Source organism: Melanotaenia boesemani, chromosome 5 (assembly GCF_017639745.1).
Source record: "Melanotaenia boesemani isolate fMelBoe1 chromosome 5, fMelBoe1.pri, whole genome shotgun sequence".
NCBI classification, from domain to species: Eukaryota; Metazoa; Chordata; class Actinopteri; order Atheriniformes; family Melanotaeniidae; genus Melanotaenia; species Melanotaenia boesemani.
This window is the reverse complement of record NC_055686.1, coordinates 4,999,794-5,025,916: the sequence shown is the minus strand read 5'-3', so window position 1 is coordinate 5,025,916 and position 26,123 is coordinate 4,999,794. Positions and strand designations below refer to the sequence as shown.

At 44.6% G+C, this 26,123-nt stretch overlaps 1 protein-coding gene across 1 annotated transcript in view; it reads left to right on the top strand.

Annotated features, from left to right (window-relative positions):
* LOC121640441 overlaps window positions 1–26,123 on the top strand; it is a 292,781-nt gene that overhangs the window by 55,368 nt on the left and 211,290 nt on the right. Inside the window, exon 7 of the mRNA XM_041986196.1 lies at window positions 1,335–1,661. Coding sequence (XP_041842130.1) covers window positions 1,335–1,661 — 327 coding nt within the window. The remainder of the gene's footprint in view (window positions 1–1,334; window positions 1,662–26,123) is intronic.

Here is a 26,123-nt window from a genome sequence, read left to right as displayed (position 1 = left end):
TCGCCTGTTCTCCGTGTTCTGGAGCAACTTTTTGGCAGAATGTGGACACTTTCTGTTTTATATCTTCTCCCTCTTGTTCTTCTAAGCCAGTGATTCCCAACACTGGTCCCCAAAGCCCACTATCCTGCAGGTCTTAGATGTCTCCCTGTTGCAACACACTTGATTCAAATTAATTGGTTCTCTGAGAAGCTCTGCACAAGTCTGCTAATGAGCCATTAATCTGAATTAGGTGTGTCGTAGCAGAGAGACATCTAAGACCTGCAGGACAGTGTGCCTTTAGGACCAGGGTTGGGAATCTCATAAAAACTAAGACACCACCTTCTTTTCTAGCGTTCAGCTTCAGCTAGCCGTTAGCTAGATCAGCTATGTTTTCTTGTAGTTTAATGTCATTTTTTTACATTCTAGAGGTCTAGAGTTTGTATAGTCTCTTCACAAGATTTAGTTCTTTATCTGTACATGAATGTTTTAGGCTTTTATCAGGTGTGTAGCGGTAAAAAAATACAAAAATGCAGATGAATTTTACGACACATAAAACGTATGTCTTAACATGACGCCATCTTGGCTCCTCCCCTCTTCTTGTGGTTCTCTGACAGTCAGATTTGTTCCAGAAGCTGAGACAGAAACGTGAAGAGAAAGTTCAGGTTTTGTTCCAGAAGTCAGGAAAGCTCCTTCAGACTGAGTCCTTCACCAGTAAAGCAGCTCCACATCATGACTTTACCAAACAGAGTTGAAGCTTCACTGCATTTATCTCACACAGAGTCTCCATGTGGAGCAGCTGTTCTTCTTCTGTGGTGGTAAACAGCTGGATGCAGCAGCTTCAGTACATGTTCCTCCTGGAGCTGAGCTCAGTCGTGGTGGAGTTCAGCTTCAGATGGTTCAGATCAGAGAAGACTCATCAGATCTTCATGTTTCTGAGCTGATGTGTGTCAGACATGAAGACTGTGGAGGATCAGCCAGCGTCTGTTTAAGGAGTGGAGAGTTCTCAGCTCTCTGATCTTTATCTACTCCACTCTCTCCTCACTCATCCATTCATCTGATTGCTTCCTCCTCAGCTTCTGACTTCTTCTTTGGTAGCTGCTCCAAATGTCCTGAAGAAGAAAACAGGTCTTCATCACAAACTGGTTTCACTGGTTTCTGTCAGACGTGTGACGGACGTCAGGTGAGCTCAGGTCACCTGGTTGATCCACGTCCTCAAAGAAACTGCTGGAACTTCTTCTGTCTGAACACTGAGAGTCCTCCACCAGCATGAGACCCAGAGACCAGGATGAGACGGTCATGTGACCATCAGAGCTGCTGCTGCTGTCTGTACAGCTGATGGTGTTTGTTTCTCTCAGTCTACCAGGTGGAGGCGGAGTCAGGGGCGGAGTCTGTCCTGCTGCCCTGCAGAACCACAGTTCACCTGCCTGGAGATGCTAAAGTGGAGTGGAGGGATAATACCTACAGGACGGTCCATGTGTATCAGAACGGTTCTGACCAGCCTGAAGAACAGGGCCAGTTGTACAGAACCAGAACAGTGATGGAGAGAAACCCTCTACAATCTAGAAACCTCAGTCTGACTCTGAAACACCCCACAGATGTAGACAGTAGGATCTTCACCTGCAGCGTCTACAGCAGGGAGGGAAACATCCTGATGGAGAAACATGTTCATCTCACAGTCAGAGGTCAGTGGATTAAATCTGATGTTTGAGTATTTTTCCAATCAGCTGTCAGTTGTGATCAATACTGATCAGAGTGTGTTTAGAAGGAGAAAGTGAAATGTGTGTGTTTGAGAGTAAATGTGACTGAATGAGTTCAGCATTTAGCTGCAGTCTCACAACGCTGCTCGTAGAGTTCTTGTTTGATTAGACCTTAGGACCGCACAGGAACCAGGACCAGTTCAAATATGAGATCTTTATTTAACTGGTCTTCAAAATCCAGGACATAAAATAAGAACCTTAAAGCACAAACAGAGAACATGAAATATCATGCTCAACAACTTATATCATTATAGTTATAATATTATATAATTATAAAATCCATCCATCCATCCATCCATTCTCTTCCGCTTATCCGGAGTCGGGTTACGGGGGTAGCTGCCTAAGCAGGGAAACCCAGACTTCCCTCTCCCCGGCCACATTCACCAGCTCATCCGAAGGGATCCCGAGGCGTTCCCAGGCCAGCCGAGAGATGTAGTCTGTCCAGCGTGTCCTGGGTCTTCCCCGGGGCCTCCTTCTGGTGGGACGTGCCCGGAACACCTCACCAGGGAGGCGTCCAGGAGGCATCCTAACCAGATGCCCGAGCCACCTCATCTGGCTCCTCTCGATGTGGAGGAGAAGCGGCTCTACTCTGAGCCCCTCCTGGATCACCGAGCTTCTCACCCTATCTCTAAGGGAGAGCCCGGCCACCCTGCGGAGGAAACTCATTTCGGCCGCTTGTATTCGAGATCTCGTTCTTTCGGTCATTACCCACAGCTCATGACCATAGGTGAGGGTAGGAACGTAGATCGACCGGTAAATTGAGAGCTTTGCCTTTCGGCTCAGCTCTCTCTTCACCACGACAGACCGATGCAGAGCCCGCATCACTAATTACAATTATCTTGTGAAGAAAAGTGAAAATGTAGGAAAAATAGAGATTTTTTATTTTAACATGGACTTTTATTCCAACATGTCCATTCTCATCTATTTAAAACATTTAAGATAACAAGTCAGAAATGGAGAAACAAAGAATCCTCACAACCTGAACACAGTGAATTCTGAACATCCCAAATATGCAGAAAACCTCCTGCTTTCTTTGTGAGTGTGTAAAAGTCAAATTCTACTTTAATTCGAGCAGCTAAAAGCCTCTTCAGCACCACAGTCCTGTGATCTATCTGCATTCTAGTTGAGCTGTTCACACCTGGCCAGTCCCACAGTCTTTGCAGCAGGTTTCTGGAAATCTGCAGCTGACGTTCTCAGGGCTGACAGATGACGGATTTCAGGCCTGGTTGCTCTGAATTCATGACAAAAGTCTTTAGGGGCTGAATATAACCTGAATATAAATAACAACCTTAAAATCAGTTCTGCTGAATTATTTATCCATGAGCTCTGGAACAGGTAACCTACCCATTACAACATTACTGTGTTAACATGACACATGTGGGAAGGACTAAGATCATATGACAGCTTGCTGCGAAGTGACGTCGCAAATTCCAAACTTCATCACTGACAAATTTTCCATAAATGACTGAAATGCGGTGAAAAAACTCCGGACAGAAAAAAGTTTCTTGTTAAATGTCCTGATTAAACAGTTTTATTCAGTCGCCGCACATATTCTTAAAGTTCAGATCTCAGAAAACGTGGTGACGTTAACAAAGCCTGTAAAGAATAGTGAATCCATTTTAAGCCGTAATGCGACTTAGAAATGAAAATGACGTCAGATTCAGGCTGTTCAGCTGTGCGCGTCCCCGTGATGTGCACGGCTTTATCAACGTAACACCGCAGTGAGAGAAACACTCCGGTTGCTCCTCGGTGGAGAGCGAGTGTTTCACCTCCTGGTAGAGTTTAAAACACAAACAAATAAAAGTGTGTGTGTTTTCAGGTGGTAGATGACTGTATGCGGTGCTGGCAGAAGTCTGCTCACCTGTGTGCGCGCGCTGGTCTGTGTGCGTCGCATCACGCCAAACTCCAAGAGCGTGACACAGAGCAGCTGACACACTTCAGACTGCTTTGTTTTAATAAAGCTTCTATCTAGACTGAGACTATAAATAAAAGGCTGTGTAGTTTTCAGCATTAGCTCAGTCAAGTCCATTATTCCTGTAAATGATCAGTCAGCTGCTGCTTGTCGCTGCCTGACTTCTACTGGCTGGTCTTGCTTTGATAAAAAACACTTTGAATTGCTTTGTGTTGGAAGGTGCTAAACACGTTTTTCAAGTAGTGTAAGTGAAGCATTACACCTTACACACACACCCAGGTCATTGTAATAATCACTGCTGATGTAAATATATACATTATCTTTAATTCTAAGAGTCATTTTTGACAATGTGGCCGTGAAATAGGTATTAAATTCTGTTCCAAGTTGTCTTAAAAAGGTCTTAAAAAATCTTAAATTTAACTTGTAAAACCTGTAGGAAGCCTGGAATGAGTCAACTAAACGTGTGCATCCAGTTAGTTAACCACCCAGCCAAAGCTGCTAATAAAATGTCAAATATAAAAGAAATGGTCCTTGTTACAAATAAAGTGTATATTAAATTAACTGAAATAAAGAAAAAGGTTACCAGACCGAGCTCACATCACAACATGGAACATTCCAGAATTGGAGGACATTTTACGTCCCACCTGTAAAATATGAAGTAATGTGTGTACAGTACACTAATACATGCACTGCTTGTGTAAATTCTACTTTTCTTGAGAAAAATGTAAATATAGTTGTTGGAAGATTTGTTCCAACATATTATTCAGGCTACCATATAGACCTCATGCACCCTCTAAAATGTCCTTTTTCTCCTGTCCTTACTTCTAGATGACAAACTTGCATGTCAAATAAAACCATTGAAATAAGTTTTTACTGCACTTGTTTTGGACGATCTTGTCTAAGTGTTTTATTATTGGAACAGTTAACTTAATAATCAGCATATCTTAAATAACAGTAATAATGTGCTGAAGTTGTGTTTCACAACATGCGTGCAGCCCTGTTACTAAAACCTGCTGAGCATGGCAGAAGAAGAAAAACAGTGGGTCACATGACACAGGGGAAAACACTCATCAAGATTTATGCTAACAGCATGGACAGACCAAGGTTCAGGTTTCTCTGCAGGTTTTTCATATTTTCTCAAACGTTGCCGCCGTGACTGAGTGTGTCGCTCTAACCAAAGCAACCCTGTTACTCAGTTGTTATTTTCTTTATTATTTAATATAACCAACTCTGTCCTCAATGTTAACAGTAACATTACATTTCACAGCTAGCATATTGTCGCTAATACAAGCTAACGTTAGCATTGATTTTCAACCCTGTTACTTTAATTGCAGGAACAGGGTTGCATCTATTTCAATTCACTCAGAAGGGCCAATCCATTACCTAAAGTAAGATTAAATGTGTGTATAATTTAACATAATATGCTTGTTTAAATCTCGGCTGGGGGAGGTTCGAACCGTGAGGGCGGTGGCCTTTCTGTGTGGAGTTTGCATGTTCTCCCCGTGTATGCGTGGGTTCTCTCCAGGTTCTCCGGCTTCCTCCCACCCTCCAAAGACATGCATGTTAGGTTAATTGGTTATTCTAAATTCTCCCTAGGAGTGTGTGTGAGTGTGAATGGTTGTTTGTCCCTATGTGTTGGCCCTGCGATGGACTGGTGACCTGTGCAGGTGTACCTGCCTCTCACCTGTTAATGCTGGGATGGGCTCCAGCTTACCCATGACCCGTAATGAACTAAGCAGTGCAGAGAATGAATGATGAATGCTTGTTTAAAAAGTATTACTGTAGTATTTATTATATGACTAGCCCCTCTTTTCATTTTATTGCCACCTGGCAGCATAATGTTAATGTGGCAAAAACTTCCTGGATTATTAACTGAACATTAATTCAGCTGGACAGGACAGGTTAAAAAAAAAAAAAAAAGAAAAGATAATGGAACATACAATGAAGTGCTCATTCTATTACAAACTTCCTGTTCACGTGGAACAGTGAAGGAGACTGCACGCTGTCCTTGTTATTTATTATATATATATTGGCTGATTTCTGGCTCGTGCGTCAGCTGACTCTTCCTCGGTCAGAAGGATAGACGGACTCCAGTAGAATGGTTCAGTTGCATTTAATGCAGAAGATTCAGTAGGTGGGTGTGTGTGGGGGGGTGTGTGTGTGGTTATCTGGAACAGAGAAACAAGTAGGTACCTCAATAAAAAGCACTACCACATCAATACAAATGATTTGACCTGCAGTAACACTGAATACCCCGGAGGGAGCTCTAACGCCACAAATGAAATGCCGTGGAAAACCACCACAGGTTAAATACACCAAACGAATAAAGGTAACAGTTGAAATACCTTTACAAACATACGGCAATGCTTGACACCACATTAAATAATGATTTATCAGTGCACATGTAGTGCAGCCGCGGATTGTAGCAAGAACGAGTGGCTATGCAGATTATTATAATGAATAAATAATAAACACATTTTTTTCTCCTGTAAACCTGTACTCACATGAGTAGGAACGCACACAGAACTCAAAACACACAGGAGTAACTTAGGATGGGCCCGGATGGCGATCTTTGCTCGGTTAATGTTGCACATATACTGTAGAGACTGTCGGACTGTAAAACGAAACTTAACTTGCTATAATTGAGCTGAACTACAATAGGACAGGGGGATTCTGGGTAACGTAGTCTCTGTTAGTCCACAGACTTTTAACAGCCTCCCCTGTATTTGCCAGGCAAATACACTCATGTAAAAGTCCACTAAATTGACGAGGTGTCATCTGAGTGGTCGGGCATTTCGGGGAGCTCTATCAGTTTGGTTACAGGCCGAATGTAATTACTGTCTTTAACCTTCACCTCTGCTGCTCGAACGATGCCATCTGTCCCTGGGAAAACCTTGGTGATGGTCCCGACCAGCCACAGTCCTCTGGGAAGGTTGGAGTCCACGATCATCACAACGTTTCCTACAGTGGCATCATCTGTTAATTTTCTCCATTTTTGTCTCAGCTGTAGACCTGGGAGGTAATTCTGGACAAAGCGTTTCCAGAAATGGTCACTGATCACCTGGCTGTGTTTCCATCTCCTAACAGTCAGAGCATCATGGGGGCCGTACACTGCCTGTGGTAATGTAGCATCCCGCCGCCCCATGAGAAGGAGGTTTGGAGTGATGGGATCTAAGTCGGCTACATCAGAGGAGGCATAACCCAAAGGTTTAGAGTTAAGGATGCCTTAAACTTCTATGAGAGATGTCAGGAGGACTTCCTCTGCCACGACTTGGTCTTTTAGGACGACCTGTAGGGCGGACTTGACTGACCTGATTTCCCTCTCCCAGGCTCCCCCGTAGTGAGGCGAGTGCGGAGGGTTGAAGTTAAAGGTGATGGTCTGGTTTGCTAGCAATTCTTGAAGTTTGGGGACCATGTTTTCAAAGGCACTTTGCAGTTCCATGTGGCCACCCCTGAAATTAGTTCCTTGGTCAGACCACAGCTCGTACGGCTTCCCACGGCGCGCGATGAACCTGCGTAGTGACATTAGGAACGAGTCAGTATCAAGGCTAGGGAGGAGATCTAGGTGGACGCATCTAGTGGTGAGGCATTTGTAGATTATCCCCCAGCGTTTCTCCCTTCTACGCCCGATTTTAACCAAGTATGGTCCAAAACAGTCCACTCCTGTAGACCAGAATGGTGGTTTGTAGAGCCTCAGCCGAGATGGGGGAAGGTCAGCCATTTTTGGTGTAGACGGTGAGGCGCGCCATCTCCTGCAGTCCACGCACTGGTACTGATGTTTCTTAATAGCCTGCCATGGATGAATTTGTAAGTTGCCAGGATCAGGTCATCTAGGGATGTGTACTGATTTGGGTCTGGTAGACCTGGGCATACAGATGTGAGAACACAGAGGGCGGTTTTTCTGAGTTCTTCACTGTTGCAGCCTGGGAACTCTGTCGGGGGCTTTGGCCAGGTTTCAGGAGTCTGTGTTAGGAAGTGTGGGCCATGTGACCAGCGACTAGGAACGGTGAGCTCAGAAAGTGACATCCCCCTTGTGATGTTATCTGCTGGGTTATTATCTGAGTTCACGTATCTCCACTGTTCTGGAGAGGTCAGCTCCTGTATCTCACAAATTCGAATCCCCCACAAAGACTTTATACCTGCAAGAGCTGGAATGGATCCACTGTAGCACCTTAGTAGAATCTGTCCACAAGTAGGGAGCGTGCAGAGGAAGTGAGAGTTCAGCTTGGAGTACTTTGGCTAGTTGGGCTCCAGAAAGGGCAGTGCACAACTCCATTCGGGGTATTGACACTTGCTTGCGGGGTGCCACTCTTGAGCGAGCCATGACGAAGGTGGTGGAAATGTGGTTCTGATGCTCCATGACTCTGAGGTAGGCTACAGCTCCGTAGGCCCTCTCCGAGGCGTCACAGAAGATGTGAGCCTCATACGTAGCATTGTCGTAGTTGTGTGGAGGAGTGTAGCAGCGAGGGATGGTAATGTGCTGGAGGTGAGATAATTCCTGTTCCCATTCGAGCCAGGACTGATGCAGGTTACCTTCTATGGGTTCGCCCCATCCTCTCTCTGTACTCCACAGTGCCTGCACAATGAGCTTGGCTCTTGTAGTGGAGGGACAGATATAACCCAGTGGGTCATACTGACTGGCCAGTACTTTGTAAATGTTGCGCAGTGTGACAGCTGTGTAGGCTACAGGGCGGTGCTTGTATCCCAGAACATTGGTTGGGCAATGCCATTTAAGACCGAGTGTTGATTCCTGTTGGTCAAGGCTTTTAAAGTTCAACCACTGTTCACAACTATCTGACCTGGCTGTGCTGGGCAGATGTGCGATCACCTCAGGGACGTTGCTTGCCCACTGCCGTATTTCAAACCCACCTTGGATAAGGAGCTCTCTCGTCCGATCAATGAGTAACCTGGCCTCTTGTGGGTTGGAGAGGGACTGCAAGCAGTTGTCCACATAAAAGGCTGTGTGGACAGAGCTGTAGACATCTTGGTAGGTGTCTTTGTGGTTCTTCACATGGCTCTGAAGGGCAAAAATAGCACAACAGGGGCTACAGGTCGTCCCAAAGAGCAAGACTCTCCACTCATACACATCTGGGGGCCTATCTGTTTCACCGTCCCTCCACAAGAACCGCAGCAGGGGGCAGTCGGCTGGGAGTAGGCGGATCTGGTGAAACATGGCCTTTATATCCCCACTCACTGCCACAGGGTACTGCCGGAAGCGGGAGGACACCTAGCAGTGTAGGCCCTAGGGATGGTTCGGGCAGAAGGTAGTGGTTGAGGATGGTTCCCTGGAACTCAAAAGAGCAGTTAAAGACCACCCAAGCTTTGTTATTGTGATGTACGATGTGATGGGGTATGTACCAGTATTCAGCAGAGCTGTGTATCTCCTCAGGAGTTAGCTTTACAACATACCCAGCATCCACCAATCTCTTGATCTCCTTGTTATATGTGAGTGCCAGGTCAGGATTCTTTACCAGCTTCTGCTCTGTTGACCTCAGAAGTCCTAAGTAGTCCACGTAGTCCCTGTTAGTCCACAGACTTTTAACAGTCCTAGTATCCCAACAAAGATTTTTTAACATCAATTGTACTGAATCACAACTCAGGAACTGGTTTGCATAATCTTTGTTTGGTCCCAATGTGTTTTTAAAATACAGTGTGCAGTGTAGATGGTCAGGTCTGTCTGTAAGCTGGGACGGGGAACACACAATATCAAATGAATGAATGAATGAAAAATACTTTATTAATCCCAAAGGGAAATTCAATATTGTAGTAGTAGTAATTTAGTTTTTTTTTTTTTAGTTTAGTAATATAGTTTTTTTTTTTTTTAAACAATCACATTAATTAATTAAGGGCTTTGTTCTTCAGCCTGATAGCTGCTGGAAGGAAGGATCTTCTGTATCTCTCTGTCTTGCATCGGACTTGAACAAGCCTCCCACTGAACACACTCTGTTGTTTCGTCACGGCGTTGTGTAGAGGGTGTGAAGGATCTTCCATTATCTTCGTCAGCTTGTACAGAATTCTTTTTTTGATGATCAACTCCAGCGGCTCCAGAGTTACTCCAAGCACAGAACCAGCTTTCTTGATCAGTTTGTTAATTCTTTTCAAGTCTCTGGTTCTGATGCCGCTGCCCCAGCAGATTGCTGCAAAGTAGATTGCACTTTCAACAACAGACCTGTAGAACATTTGCAACATTTTGGTGCAGACGTTAAAAGATCTCAGCTTCCTTAAGAAGTAGAGTCTGCTCTGACCTTTCTTGTAAATGTACTCAGTGTTGCTTTTCCACTCAAGTCTGTTGTCCAGCTGAACTCCAAGGTACTTGTATTCCTCCACCACCTCCACCTCCTCTCCCATGATGGAAACACTTCTATGTGTGTTCTTGTTCCTCCTGAAGTCAACAATCATCTCCTTTGTTTTCTTGGTATTCAAGATGAGATGATTGTCACCACACCATTTCACAAACTGACCGACCAGTTCTCTGTACTCTGCTTCTTGTCCATCACTGATACACCCAACAACTGCTGAGTCATCAGAGTATTTCTGCAGATGACAGAACTCAGAGTTGTACTGGAAGTCTGAGGTGTACAGCGTGAATAGAAATGGTGAAAGTACAGTCCCTTGTGGTGTTCCAGTGCAGCTGACCACCATCTCAGACACACAACCTTTCAGTCTCACAAACTGTGGTCTGTTTGTGAGGTAGTCGTAAATCCAGGTGGTTGTGGAGGGATCCACCTGGAATTTCTGCAGCTTCTCACACAGCAGAGCAGGCTGAATCGTATTAAAAGCACTTGAGAAATCAAAGAACATGACCCTCAAAGTGCTGCCTGACTGGTCCAGATGAGAGTGGGCTCTCTGAAGCAGGTATATGATGGCATCTTCAACCCCAAGCCCATTACGGTATGCAAACTGTAATGGGTCCTGAAAGGTGTTCACCTGCTTGCTGAGGTGAGCCAGTAAGAGTCTCTCCAGGACTTTCATGACGTGAGATGTCAGGGCGACTGGTCTGTAGTCTTTAGGTTCAGCTGGTTGTGGTTTTTTAGGCACTGGAACAAGGCAGGATGTTTTCCACAGCACCGGGATTCTTCTCTGGCTCAGGCTGATGTTGAACAGGTGCTGGAGAATCGGACATAGCTGTTTTGAGCAGGTCTTGAGAACTCTGGGACTGACACCATCTGGACCTGCAGCCTTGTTCTGGTTCAGTTTCACCAGTTGTTGCATGACTTGGTTACAGGAGACAGACAGAGTGGAGGTGGAGGCAGAGGAGGTTTCAGGAAGTCCTGATGTGGAGGGAGATGAGGTTGTGTCCAGGTCCTTGACTGAGCTGCAGGGTGACAGAGTGGAGGTGTGACAGGAAAGCTGTGGGCTCATGGAGGGTGTGTGGCTAGTTGGGGTTGAAGCAGGAGGTGAGCTAAACCTATTGAAGAACATGTTCAGTTCATTCACTCTGTCCAGACCTCCATCAGTCTGATCCTCCTTTATCCCGAAGCCAGTGATCTTCTTCATTCCTGACCACACATCCCTCACATTGTTTTTCTGAAGCTTACTTTCCAACTTCTTCCTGTAGTCCTCCTTGCACTTCTTCATTTGTGTTTTAAGTTGTTTTTGTGTGGACTTCAATAACTCCCTGTCTCCATCCCTAAAAGCTTTCTTTTTGATGTTCAGCAGCTTTTTCAGGTCACTGGTGATCCAGGGTTTGTTATTGGGGAAGCACCTCACTGTTCTTGTTGGAACGGTGCAATCAACAAACCTTTTCCAACTCTCTTACAACAGATCCAGGACCATTACAAATTAGGTCCAAATAATAATGATGTTGTGGTTTACCTGTCCCTTCCAGCACATTTTAGTCTGCACATCTGCATACACCCTATAGGAATTCACATATCGAATCCAGTCTCTTGTCCAGTAAATTTACTGGACAAGAGAATGAGATTTTCAGGTGATGCTCTTGTGTCTCATCTGTTTCCAAATCAGTCATTTTCAAAGGCTCAGAAAACCAGCTCGTACGTATGTATGGAGGTGCTTGTGTGTATATGCAGGTATGTATGTGAGTGCGTGTGTAGTGGTGTATGTGTATGGAGGGGTATGAGAGTGTGTGTGTATGTGGGCACCGGTGTGTGTGTTTATAGGTATGTGCGTGAAGTGTGTGTGTGGAGGTATGTGCACGTATTGAGGTGTTGGTGTATAGAGGTGTGTGAGAGGGTGTGTGAGTGGCTGGGGAAAAAAAAAAAAAAAAAAAAAAAGAGTGTGTGTGCGTTTGCAGGGGGTTAGGACGTGTCCTCTGGGGGGGCGCCCTGGCCGGGTGTTGGGGGCGTGGGCCTGGGGTTCCCTTCCTTTGCCTCGCCCCCCTCCCACTCAGAAAGAGGAAAGTGGCCCCTTGGGCTGGTGGCTGGCCCCTGGGGGGGTTCGTGGCGTGCCTGGGTTGGGGTGCCTGCTCCGGGCCTGTGACGCCCTTCGGGGCCGGCGGGGGACGGGGGCGCCCTAAGCCACTGGCGGGTCGTCTTCCAGGGGGGAGGCTTACTCCCCTCTGGACCTACATCTCCTGACCCCTCCCCTCCCCCACTCTTCACTACATACACAGGTAGGGCTGTGGGAGGTGTGCTTGTTGCGCTGGGCGGGGCAGGGGGGTCATCATAGTGGCCCCGTTGCTTCGCCGAGCGGCAGCATGCCTCCCAGCTTTTAATTCCACTTAGTCACTGAGCACAAATAACATTTGCAACATACAAACACGTTTTGGGGGGTGGAACATGCGAGGTCAGGTGGGTGGGACGGCTCAGGTGGCCCCGCCCCCTCCTCAATGCAGTTACTGCCCCCCAATTTTAACCCTCTTTTTTTAATTGCAAACAGCACATAATATATTCCATCACTAGTGGGGGAGGGAGGGGGGATGGGGTCTTCAAGCGCCCCTGTCTCCATGGATGGCCCGGGGGCTGGGCGGGGCGGGTGGCCTGTCGCGTTGGCCCGGGGCGTAGGCGGGCTGTCCCGGGGGGTTTTGGCTGCTGGCCCTGGGGGGAAGGTGCTGTTTTGGGGGTGGGGAGTGGGGGGCGGGGGCGGGGTGGGGGGGTGGGAGCCTGGCTCGTGTCTCCTCGCCTCCTGGCTGGGGCTGTCCCCCCGCGGCGTGGGGTGGCGGGAGGATGGTGGTGGGGGGATGGTGTTTATGTGTGTATGTGTTGGGGGGGGGGGGTGTGTGTGGGTGGGAGAGTGGTGTGGGTGTGGGGGGTGGGGGGATGGGTGGTGGAGGGATGGTGTGTGTGTGTGGGAGGTGTGAAGGTGGATGAATGGTGTATGAGAGGGAGGATGGTGTATGTGTGGGAGGATGAGTGGTGGAGGGATGATGTATGTGTGGGAGGATGGGGTATGTGTGGGAGAATGTATGGTGCAGGGATGGGGGAGTGTGTGGGAAGATGGATGGTGGAAGGATGGTGTGTGTGCGGGAGGATGGATGGTGTATGGGAGGGAGGATGGTGTGTGTGTGGGGGAGTGGTGTATGTTTGGGAGAGTGGGTGATGGAGGGGTGGTGTGTGTGTGTGGGAGGATGGGGTACGTGAAGGTGGATGTTTGGTGTAGGAGAGGGAGGACGGTGTATGTGTAGGAGAACGATGTATGTGTGGGAGGATGGGTAGTGGAAGGATGGTGTGTGTGTGTGTGTGTGGGAGGTGTGAAGGTGGATGAATGGTGTATGAGAGGGAGGATGGTGTATGTGTGGGAGGCTGAGTGGTGGAGGGATGATGTGTGTGTGGGAGGATGGGGTAGGTGTGGGAGAGTGTATGGTGGAAGGATGGTGAGTGTGTGGGAGGAAGGATGGTGTGTGTGTGGAAGGATGGATGGTGGAAGGATGGTGTGTGTGTGTGTGGGAGGACAGAGTATGTGAGGGTTGAATGGTGTATGCGTGGGAGGATGAATGGAGGAGTGGAAGGAGAGTGTGTGTGTTTGTGTGTGTGTGTGTTGGTCTGGGGGGGGGGGCAGGACTGGTTCTCGGGGTGTGCGGCTGGGCGCTGGGGTGTGGGGCTGGCCTCTGGTGGTGGCCGTCTGGGCGGGCCGGGTCCCCCCGGGTGGCGTGCTGGCCCTTGGCCTGTGGGGGTGGGGGGTGTCCCTGCGCTCCTGGGCCCGGGCCCTCTGCCCCGTCTGTCCCGGGCGGCCGGTGCCCGGGGGGGTCAGGGACTGCTGGCCTCGGCCCGCCGGGGCCGGTGCCCTGTGTCCGCGGGGCGGCTCCTGCTGGGGTCTCCTGCTGCTGCCTTCCTGGGCAGGCGAGTGGTCGTCTCTGTGGACCAGTCGGGATCTGTAGCCTACGGGGGGGCTGGTGGCCTGGGTCTCGGGACCGCTGGCCTGACTCTGGCCTCTGTTCAAGTGAGGTGGCATCTGCATGATCACTCTGCATGGTCACTCCTCCCTGAACCTCTCCACACAGTCTTTGCGTCGCCGTGTGGCCGAGTTCTCCAGCATATCCACACAGGTTTCTCTGCGCGTGTTCTTGAATACAGCAGTTTCACTTATATCTATTATCATATTTTTTTTTCTTTTTTTTTTATTATTATTATTATTACTCCTACTCTTATTATTATTACTACTACTATTATTATTATTACTATTATTGTGATTATTATTATTGTTACTATTATCAACTAGTTGTGTAATGACCTACTGGCCAGGATGATCTTAGCTATATATGTTGCAAGTAGTATGGATTACATGGTTTTCTGTATAATGTTTTAAGTCCCCACCCGCACTCCCCACACCCTTTCTGTCCCTCTCTCTCCCCTCCCTCTTCTCTCTACTTTCTTTTCTCTCTCTCTCTCTCTGTCCCCTCCGGTCGAGTCCAGCATTAAGAGTCTGATTTAATAAAGTTTTTCATCAAGAGGGACTTTATACATGTAGTATAAATCCCTGCTTGATAGAGTAAAATTGCCCAGCACCAGACGGCAGCCAGACAATCATTCTGTTTGCAACGATGCTGGACAAGACAGGTTAAAAAAAAAAAAAAAAAGAAAACCAGCTCGTAGTTTTCTGTCCATTAGCAGATTTCACCACAACTTTATTTTGAGTCATTGTGATTGGTATATTCCCATCCTGTGGTCTCAACACTCGATGTGTTGCCCCTGTATCACAGAGGAACTTCACTTTACATCCTCCATCCAACATTTCTACCTATGGTTGATGCTTTGCAAAAGACTCTAGAAAACTACCAGCTCACATCTAAAGATAAATGTTTAGAGTTATAAGTCAACCTCCAGGTAGGGCCGGCTCAATTCCAAGACCAGGAGGCCTGCTAGAGAGAACCTGAAATGGACTGAGGTTCAACCTTGTCCGGTTACACATCCTCATGCAGGTCAGGAGGAGGTAGAGAGCCGTCAGCATGCAAAGCAGAGAATGTGAAAGGAAGGGGCAGAGGAGAGAGGGAGCGAGGAGAAGTAGGGAGACATCGAGCGAGAGACGGCGGAGTGAGACGGACAGAAGTAACAGTGCCTACCAAGGTCAGCAACCCGAGACACGTCCAAAACCAGCTTACCGTCCGGTTTTTAGACGCGTCCAAAACCAGCTTACCTTCTGGTTTTTAGACACGTCCAAAACCAGCTTACCGTCCGGTTTTTAGACACGTCCAAAACCAGCTTACCTTCTGGTTTTTAGACACGTCCAAAACCAGCTTACCGTCCGGTTTTTAGACACGTCCAAAACCAGCTTACTGTCCGGTTTTTAGAACGGTGGCTGCGTCACCAGAGCAACCAGCTTTATGAGAGAAAGATGTGGACAAACAAACATTTTAAAACACATTCACTCAACATTCACTCAAACCACAGGACAGTGTCATACATGCACATACCAACATAAACATATCAGATATTTATTATAAAATCTGCTTTTTCCTGTAATCTAGAAAAACAGGTTATTATAAAATAACCAAATAGCACGACTGGATCCTGAAGGCGACTGCTCCGGTATCACCCCTGTGAAAGCAGCTTCATCAGCAGTATGATAAGATGAATTTAACAGCACAAGCACCCATGTACACGGTGATAATATCCTTCCTGTAAAAGTTTATCCCAAAATGTCACAAGGGCCAGTATCATGTTTGATTTTCAAAATGCACATACACATATTCAAAAGAGATTTAATATAGACGTCTTTTCCTGTAGACAGATCCACATCATCAGTCCTACTTATCAGGAAAATAAAGGTGTTTCTGGTTAATGGCATCAGAGTAGCAGCATTATGAAACACAGCAACCATCCCTGTGTGGAAGCAGAGCAGCGTCCTGGAGAAAATCCTGCTGGAAGGAAAAGGTCGAGTAAAGTTAGTCAGTTCGTTCAGGTCAGTCAGATTTTTGTCAGTTACGTCACTCGTTCTGCAGAAAAGCCAAATCGGAGCAGGTAGATTTTCCCTGCATGTAGGAGGATCCATAAAGGCCAATATGACATCGTTTTGGAAAAACATGAAGTCTGCTGGAGTTTTCTTAAATAATTCTTTAAACTCCAAGATGATATAGACATTAGGCCAATTTGAATTTCTGTCAACTATGTGTCCATCATCAGCCAAATTTTGCTCGAGCAGCTTTTTCTCTTTTATTCTTTTACAAATCTTTTATTTTTATTTTACAAGAGAATCAGTTTAAAACATCCATGGATATCAGATTATTATGAAATAGTTAGTATTTTCTCCGGTTACCTCTCTGTATTAATTCTTACAGTGCACTTTCCCGTGTTACTGCAGATAACAACAACAACCAAAAAAACTATTTTATCTATATTAATGTAGGTTTGTTGAACTAGTTTTTCAAGTTTACTTTCTTTTACTTTAACTAATTTCCATCTGGTTATTTGCTGACAGTTAAAAGAGGAGCTCCTTTAATTTAATTTAATTTTTACCATTTATTAATCAACATTTTCTCTAAGTGCCAGGGATTTAAGCAAACTGTTTATTAATTCATCCTCTTTTTTTTCTTCTTCTTTCTGACAGATTTCAGATCCTTAGTTTGCTTGATTGAAACACAGATCAGGCCTTCAGTGTTGATTCTTAAGAGTAAAATAGCATGTATGTTTCTTCTTTTATATATGTTTGAGACCTTGATCTCAAAGATCCATGTTATCCATTTTAATTTACCAATGAGCCATGATCAATACCAAAGAAATCATTACAGTATATTTGGATGTGGCTACAAATAACCCCTGCAGCATGTTATGGTTCACACATGAGACCACGGGTCAAAGTTCTCATGCAGCCTTTTAAGAGCAAAATGGAAGCTGTTTCAGGTTTATTATAAATTCTGGATACCGAGATTTTCAAAACCTTAACTTAAACCAACTGTGAGCAAAAATAAAATAATCACGACCCAGAGACACACGAGCAGTTTTTGTGCAAATCACGCACACACTTAAAGTTGTCAGGAAATCAGGGGACTTGCAGCTTGCATCACCACAGAGAACCAAGCAGGGAAACTGCCTTTTGGTATTTACATAAATGTACATAAGGATCAGTATGTTGGCATTTCCATCCCTGGCAGGAAGGTTTTACTCACTCTCACTGCTTCAGCTGTAGGAATGAGAGAGATACCATCTTATCAGATCCTGGGTCAGCGGTTAGATGGTAATCTGGAGGAAATATAAATTCATGTGTCAGTGAGTCACCGTTAGGATGCATCTGAAGAGATAATAGAGAATATATTATTTTCATCTTTTTACTAATTTCTCTCTCTCTTTTAAAAACAATGAGCCGATCAGTGTTGGATAACTGAGGAAAGGTTGTTGACACCAGCTCACTAAACATGTTCTCTGTTTTCCAAACAAGACAGGGTTAGTAGCTCATCATGTGATGTTGTCATGTCGTCAGTAGCAAGCAGGTACTTCATTGCAGTGAACGTGTGTGTTTTTGTTCATGTAAATGTGTGTGTGCATGTATGTGTCTCAGCTGTGAACTCGTCTTATGTGCAGACCTACTCTAGAACTGAAGCTGTCTTTCGTTTACTTTTAGCGTCTTCTCTTCATAAAAGATAAGATCTGTTAAACTTCAGTGTATTAACAGAGTTTTGTATTTTGTATTTATGGTATGAAATCAGAACGGCCTCACCATCAGTGTCACGTGGTCACATGACTGCTTCCATCACCGAGTCAGCTCTGCCGGGGATCAGTCAGATGGCAAACCACCTTTTGATTTTATGCCCAATGACCCATCTCACCACATGGATGTTCTGTCTCTGGTCAGCAGACCTGGATGGTTTTTCAACCTCTGGCCCCCACCACCCACCTCAGCCCAGTGGCCACACCACCACGGAACTGGGTCAGAAAGGTCAAACAGTTTTCTTGTCTTGTTTTCTTTTGAGCTTTGGTCTTGTCCTCTGAATAAAACGCATGATCAGGAGCATTGTGGAGGATGGTGTTCCACCATCCAAAAGCAGATGTTTACGCGTCCATCAAACATCTGGTTTCAGTCTCTTTGAAACTTGAAGCAGAGGAACTCTGGTGGTAACTGCTGGAGATCTTGAATCCTATAGAGCATCAAGTGGAGCAGGTGGGGGTGGACATCAGTCTCAGTTTGTGGGACATGGTGGTGATAGTGTGTGTGTGTGTTTTTATATCAGTGGGTCTCTGCTGACTTTTATCCAGGTGGAAGAACTGAGTCGGGTCAGATGTGCAGCCTGTGAGCTTCAGGACAGGGTGTCTCAGTCAGAGACGGAGGGAGGGGGAAAAGGAGAAAAAGGAAAATAGGGTTAATATTTATCCTACAGAGTGTGTGTGTGTGTCTGAGGAAAGTTGCAAGTGTTTTCTCTCAGAGATTTGATAATGCTAAAAATAAATCTTCAGTGTGTGTGTGTGTGTGAGCAAAGAGCATTCTTCATTGCAAGCAGAGTGTAACTTAACTTCAGAAAATGTGTCCTTGTGCATATATTGAGCGTTGTGAAGCAGAACAAAACATTTCCTCAGACTGATCAGATATTTTGACAGCTTGTATATTTTCTCATGAAGGATGAAAAATGGAAGAAAAAGAAAATGTCCTCAAAAACTGTTGTTCTCAAAGTCAGTTCTCCGTACACGCCTCTCGTGTGAGCAGACTAATCAGCGCCATGAATTTAAATAAATGACTGAAGTTGGATAATGTACTTAAAACAAAACCATCTGGCTATTTAGTAGTTTTTTTTTCTGTCTGCTACAGGCCCAGTGCTTCTCTATGTTTTTCCCGTCAGAAACCTTTATGGTATTTTTAGATCTCAGCTAAGCTTCCTCTTCTTCTTCTCCTTCTTCTTCTTCTTATTATTACATTGTTTTAAGCCGTCTTTTACCCCTTTTTTGTTTTTTCTTTTTTCCTTCGGCCTCAGACTTCCTTCAGCATGAACACACCTACAGAGATCCATTCAGAACAAAATTCTAGTGAATTCTTACCATATTTGTTACTCATAAAACTCATAAAATAAAATTACTTATAAAATCAAATAATTCTCCTGTGACAGAGGAGCTGTTGCTTAGAGTTTACGTTGCCCATTTTTACCACAAAATGGGGGGGGATGCCCTTACAGTCGTGAACGTCTTCACAGACTCCGAGTAATAAGTTTACCCGGCCACTCTTACCCGGTGGCCTTTTCCACCGGGAGACCTCCTCGGACACAGAGGGATTACCAGCTGCAGGCCTGTAACCCGCAGCTACCACCACGTACGCCCACGCGGCCAGACTCACACAGGCCCAAACAGACCCCCCTGTCTCCAAACCAGCTTCACAGCTTCATTAAACAAAGTACTTATAACTCACCAGACTTATCTTTCAGACTATATTTTGAGTTCGTTGATTTCGGCGATGACTTCCAGAGAACCAAACGAGCGTCCCCCTTTCAAAAACAACGCCTGAAAATCAGGTTCAGGTCAGTCAGACACCGTCGTTGGGTCCCCTTGGTCACTCACGAAATCCTGCAGACAACGCCGATTGTTGTAGAAAAATTACCAAGAGTCTGGAATGAGTATAAGTATATAAGGTTTATTTACAAGAGAAGTATTGAATAAAGGATTACTTTCAAGTAAGAGAGTGGTCGTCCCAGCTCGCGTGAAATCGGGAGAGACTCTGATGATTCATCAGAGAGAAACAGTTTTATTCAGCTGGTCTCCAGCTGAAGGTCAAACAGCAAAATAATAAATGAGGAATAGAAGACTGAGTGGAGCCACTTTCTTCCAGTTTTCAGACAAAGCCCACATACCACAACAAGCTGATATCCCAAACAACTATTGCTATCTAGCAGGTGGAAAACCAGCCTCAACTCTGCCATATCAGAGTTCTGGGAAGAAAGTGATCAGTCTGACCTGTTACGTCCTCATTGGTCTAGGGGTACAAGGACGGAACATAGAGAGTGGGACACAGGATTAAAAGAAATAACACAATTTATTTGCAAATAAACAAAAGATAATTCCAGGTTCACAAACAAATAACTTAACCCGGTGCCGACTATAGTATGCTTCTATGAAGCAGGAAACCAAAATAAACCAACTAAAGGTGACCCAGAATGGGTTAAGGATATGACAATGTTTTATCAAAACAAAATCCAAAACTACAAAAGGTGTCCCAAAAGGGTTAACAGGTACAAATATCCAAAAACAACTGAAAATGTCCCCCAAAACGGACAGCACGCTCACGGGCGGAATCTCAAACAAAACCAAAACCAAAATGATTTCTCTTAACCAAAATTTGTCATCTCAGCTCAAACTGGGACGGTAATTCAAACTCAAATGCCATATGTCTTTAACTCTTAATTTATATTTACACAAAAATCCACACAGGGAAGTCCTTAAAAACCACACAAGTACGGTGTATACTTTAGGACATCCTCGTAGTCAGAGTCAGGTGTCAGGTATCAGGAAAAAGTTGTCAGATGTCAGTGTCGGAGTCAGAAAAAAAGTCGTCAGAAAAAAAGTTGTCAGAGTCGGAGTCAGAAAAAAAGTCGTCAGAAAAAAAGTTGTCAGAGTCGAAGTAGAGATGGGATTTATGGCTCTTTGAAGGGAGCCGGATCTTGAGGATCCGTTCCTTCCAAAGAGCCATTCAAAAGACTGGCTCGTTCATTTTTGTTTTGTTTTTTTTTTCTTTTAAAGATTGCAGGGTAACTCATATTTATAAAGGGAATAATCAGTGGTAGTGATTATATGGTAAAATTTAAATTAAAACTGGCACACCCCACTAATATAGACTCTGTTGGTGGGAATTATCTTGAAATATTGGTTATTATATTTAAGTTGGCTTGTGTTTCCATGGTTACCGTAGCCCCATATCCCCATACTTAACAAGACTTTGTGGCACAAATAAAACTGAGCTGGCTACAATTAGCTTCCACGCAAAATTGACTGGCTTGAAAGATAGGCTTTTCTGGCAAATATTGCACTTTGCCTTACCTTGGCTTTCAACAGAAAAGTGCATCCAAATGCTGCTCCGTTTGCGCATCTTATTGGAGAGTTTTTTTTGTTTTGTTTTGTTTTTTTGTTTTCTTTTTTCCCCCCGAGTTCGGCAATGCTCATTAATTAATCCCCTTTTGTACCGTAGTGTTTACTTCGTTGTTCCCGCATTACCTTTAGCTCCACCCTAGAGCTGCTCTGCGATGCATTCAGGTGAATTGAGCATGTCGGAAATCAGACTTCCATGTCACATTGCATGGGCAATTTGTATATAAAAATGAACGGATCTCAAACGAACGGCTCACTACTGTGACTCGATTCTCATCGGTCATTTACCAGAGCCGTTCAAAAGAATCGATTCGTTCATGAACGTCACATCTCTAAGTCGAAGTGTGTCTCAAACTGCGCACTTACATGAGTGCACTGGAAGGTAGTGTGTAGTACGCACTAAGCACTACCTTCTGTAGTGACACTATCGTGGGTAAGTGCTGATCCAAAGTGAGCACTAACGTTTTGCACTTACCAGTAGTGACGTACAGGATCTCAGGATCCTCCTCAGGCTGCACATGATCAGAACTTATGCTTATTTATTTTAAGGTATATGACCTCCTACATGCTGCCTAATTGCAGCGCCGCTCCGTTAATATACTTTTTTTAGGACAATCCGTCCAAGTTCTTCCAAAATCTAAAATCACGTTAACATCCGTGTTTGCATGTCATCATACTTTTATGCTATTAAATGTCTTTTAAAAGGCCGCATTTGTGAAACAAAGAACCGTGGCCTCCACTGTATTAATCTATCTCAGTAGATAACAATAGAAACCATCAGCACACGTTCATGTGTCTTTGCATGTCTCCCCCATACCTAAAGTGCAATTTAAAACACTAATAAAACAGCTTTTAAATATGCAAAGAAATCTTCTCTGAATTAAAGTACTTTACATTATACATCTGTTTTCATTGGTGTTTACACTGATACCGTTCATGTCTGGCAACAGGAAACCGATTATACTAGAAATCATCATTTAAAATATGAAATGCAGTAGTGAAGACGCTAAAACAGGGATGCAGAAAACATTTTATTTAAAATTTTGCCGCCTCCTCTTCTCCACAGCAACGTCCAAGCCCTCAGGTGCCTCAGTGCCACTGCTGGCTTAGTTTGATGCCACAGTGTTCTACAGTGAACACACAATGGCAGTATGCTTTTATATAAACATTATATATATATATATATATATAAATATATATATATATATAATATATATATGTGTGTGTGTGTGTGTACTTTATGGGTACTTTGCAGACGCTTATCTAAAGTGATGTACAATCAGCTACGGCTTAGTCTGAGGTACCATGGCAACCGGACGGTTCTCTAACCAGCGATGTTTCCACCAGAGACCCCGCAGTGCTTAATCTGGAGGTTCAACAATCATGAATAAACATACGGAACCTATAGCATTAATTATTTTTAACACTTATAGCCCATCTACATCCGCAAAACCGGCTATAAAACTGCTAACATTTACGTTGCTAACTCTACTGCAGCCTCCAACAAATGATCAGATCCATAACTGTCATCAGGGATAGAAGAGATAAGAAGGATGCTGCAGTTTATATTAGAATTATGATTAAATAACTTCAAACAACAGTAGAAAGCAGCCATCGCCTGCATCGCTTCAGCTGAGTCGGTAGTTGCCATTATTCAGCTTTGAAAAACTTGTTGAAAGTCCCTTCTCTTCCGCTAAGTCAGCAAGATGACTGAAATTTCTGTGTCAGTGCACTAAGCACTTAAATGTAGTGTTCGAAGTATAGAAGTGCGCGGTTTGGGACACACTTCGACTCTGACGACTTTTTTTCTGACTCCGACAACTTTTTTTTTGACTCCGACTCTGACAACTTTTTTCCCGACTCCGACACTGACATCTGACAACTTTTTCCTGATACCTGATGACTTTTGTCCTGACACCTGACTCTGACTACGAGGATGTCCTAAAATGTACACCGTACACAAGTCTGAAATCATTCCCAGGCTGGCAAACTGTGTCCCACTGTCCACAGTCACCCCGAACAGTGTGACTGGTGCCGTCTTGTAGGAGCTCCTCCCCTCGGATTAAATAAGCAGTCCGGAAGCGAGAGACGCATGGACCAATCCGGACACAGGGAGGGCGGATCCCAGCTGGTATCTGTGACCAATCACACTCAGGTCCGGCTGTAGGCAATTAAACAATCAGTTTCCCTGACGGGGAAAACTGACAGCCGTAACAAACCTCACACACACATACACAATGAAAACTGTAACTTCAGTATTCTGTAAAATGAGAACACACAATATGAAAATGTAAAAGTGAATGGATTAACAAAATTAAATTAATAAAGAAAACTGAATATACATGTGATTATTATGAGTATATATGGGTGATTACCATATGCAGCTAAATTTCTTTCACACTGCTCATAAGCACCGCATGTGCTTCGCTCCCTGTGTTCTGCTCAAACTTCCCACCAGTTCTGTTCTTCTCACCGTTGTCTGTCTCTCGGGTGAAAACGCACCGCGGGCCCTAGAAAGCCGGAGCCCTTCCATTGTGTCAGTGAATTTGTAGCGTTTTCTTCTTGCAGTTGTTTTCATTTATGCAGCACGTTTGCACTTGTCGGCCACCGTACTTTCAACACCATTCAACCTGAAACTTTGCTGCAGTTGTAGCTCATGTTCCCCAGTTTCATAGGCTAGCTTAAGTACAGTAACCTGGTTATTACATACAATGGGAACTTAGATCTGCCTTATCTCCAATTCCTTTTTCTTCCTGACCTCTTCTTTACCTTCAGCAATCATCAACCAATCTTTTGCTTCAGTCAAACCCCATTTCTTTCCTTTCTTCACATTTTCACCACATTTCTTCTCCAATTCATCCACTAATTTCTGACATCTAATCACATTCAGTTTCCCATCAAACTTAAGCATTTTCATTCACTTTTCCAAACACCTCACATTTGCAAAATCCCCGCAAAAAATAAATTTCATATCTCAAAGAACTGCCTTGTCCCATGGTGACAAGAGTTCTTATCGAGGTTCCTTGAATCCCCAGACTATTAAATGTGTCCCAGATGCACATAAATTCAAGATTAAATTAAAGAACATATTAAGGGTAAAAGATGTGATGTCTCAGCAGGACCTGGAAAAACTAGTCCACGTTTTCATCTGATTATTGTAACAGTGTTTTTACAGGTTCTACCTAAAAAATCAGTTAGACACCTGCAGCTTATTCAGAACTCTGCTGCTCGAGTCCTCACTAAAACCAAAAAACTGGACCGCATCAGTCCAGCTCTGAGGTCTTTACACTGGCAGCCTGTCCATCAGAGAATAGATTTTAAAGTTCTGCTGCTGGTCTATAAAGCTCTGAATGGTTTAGGACCAACTTACATCAGTGACCTCTTGACCCAGTATGAACCTACCAGAACCCCCAGGTCATCTGGATCCAGTTTCTTATCAGTTCTCAGAGTCAGAACCAGACATGGAGAAGCTGCATTCAGCTTCTATGCTCCACATGTCTGGAACAAACTCCCAGAAAGCCTCAGATCAGCTGAAACCCTCAGTTTATTTAAATCCAGGTTAAAGACCCACCTGTTCTCTGCTGCATCAACTAGTTTTTATTTAGAGTCCAGATCTGCATCTAAATCTGTTAAACTAGAAACTTTAAACTTGATCATGTTAAATACTGTCTTTCCCCACACTTTCTCTATTTTATTTTATCGTTTTCTTTCTGTTTTAATTAATTTGAAAATTTTCTTTTGTTTGTTTTTTAATACACTTGCTATTGCTCCCTGCTGTAATGTTTTTAATGTTTTATGTAAAGCTCTATAAATTGTCTCGTACATGAAATGTGTTATACAAATAAATTTCCCTTGCTTAAATACCCAAATTTAATTAAGGAATTCCTCTGCGTATTCTTTCTCTAGAGATTCTGAAAATTCAGTTTCTCACTGTATCAGAAGTCTTGGTTCGGACTAGTTTCCCTCCAAAGGATGGTGCTTCCTATGTCGCCTGTAAGCAGCCAGTTCAGACCGGGGGTCTTTTCAGTAAAGAGGTCCCAGACCTGCCCCACGCACACTACAAGTGCTTTCTTTCTGTTGGAGAGATATCTGGGATCTGGCTCAATGGACCAAGTTGTTAGAAAAAAACTCTCAGTGAACGACAGACACTCAGATCAGGGAGGAGACACAGCTGTTTGACTTGCAAGGAGTTTCAAACACAGTCAGCCGACAATGTTGAACAGACATTCAGCTTAGTACACTTCCTTATCTACCCTGTCACGGTCAGGGATCTGTCATCTCTCAGCCCCTGGTGCAGGACCCCTGGAGTGAGGTTTATGTTGACCAAGCCGAGCAGGAGGGTAATAAGGTCCCTTGATGTGTTTTTACAACTATACTCCCAGAAGCACGGTTGAAATAAAACAGTATTATAAGAACAGTTCTGAACACATCATTTCCTGACTAGCTGTGTCGCTTACAGAGAGTCACAATATCATTAATACAATCAATCCAAGATTTTCCATCATTGTCACTGAACAGGAATGAAGTGAACCTGTTAACTCAGGATCAGGATCAAGGCCACGCCTCCACCACACGTCTGATCACCTGCTGAGCCTCTTATACCTGCTTCACCCACTCAGATCTATTCACCTCCTTCTCTCCAGCACAGACTGAGCTTTTTAGCCACGCTGCTCTCCTCTGCTTCTTCTTCCAATCACACCTGCACATTTCTGCTGCCATGGACTCTAATCCTGAGCTGAAAATGGATGGGTCCCATTCCGGTGTGGAGTTCTGGGACGGCTCATCTTCCTCAGCTGTCTGTGTCTCAGGGTTTAAAGCACAGCTTCGTCTCTCAGCTGGACGCTTTGACTCTGCAGAGTTTCCACTTGTGTAGACAGAAGTTTGTGTGCAGGACAGACAGACGGAGGAGAAGAGAAACATCAGCGTTTCACTTCCTGCAGCATGAAAGCTAAAATCCAATAACTTGGTCTGTCACTAAGTAGTTGTGTGTGAAACAGGGAGCAGGTGTGTGTGTTGCATCAGTGGAAGCAGAGAAACACTCTGAGTCAACAGGTGAGTCCACAGAGTCCAGAGAAGCTCTGA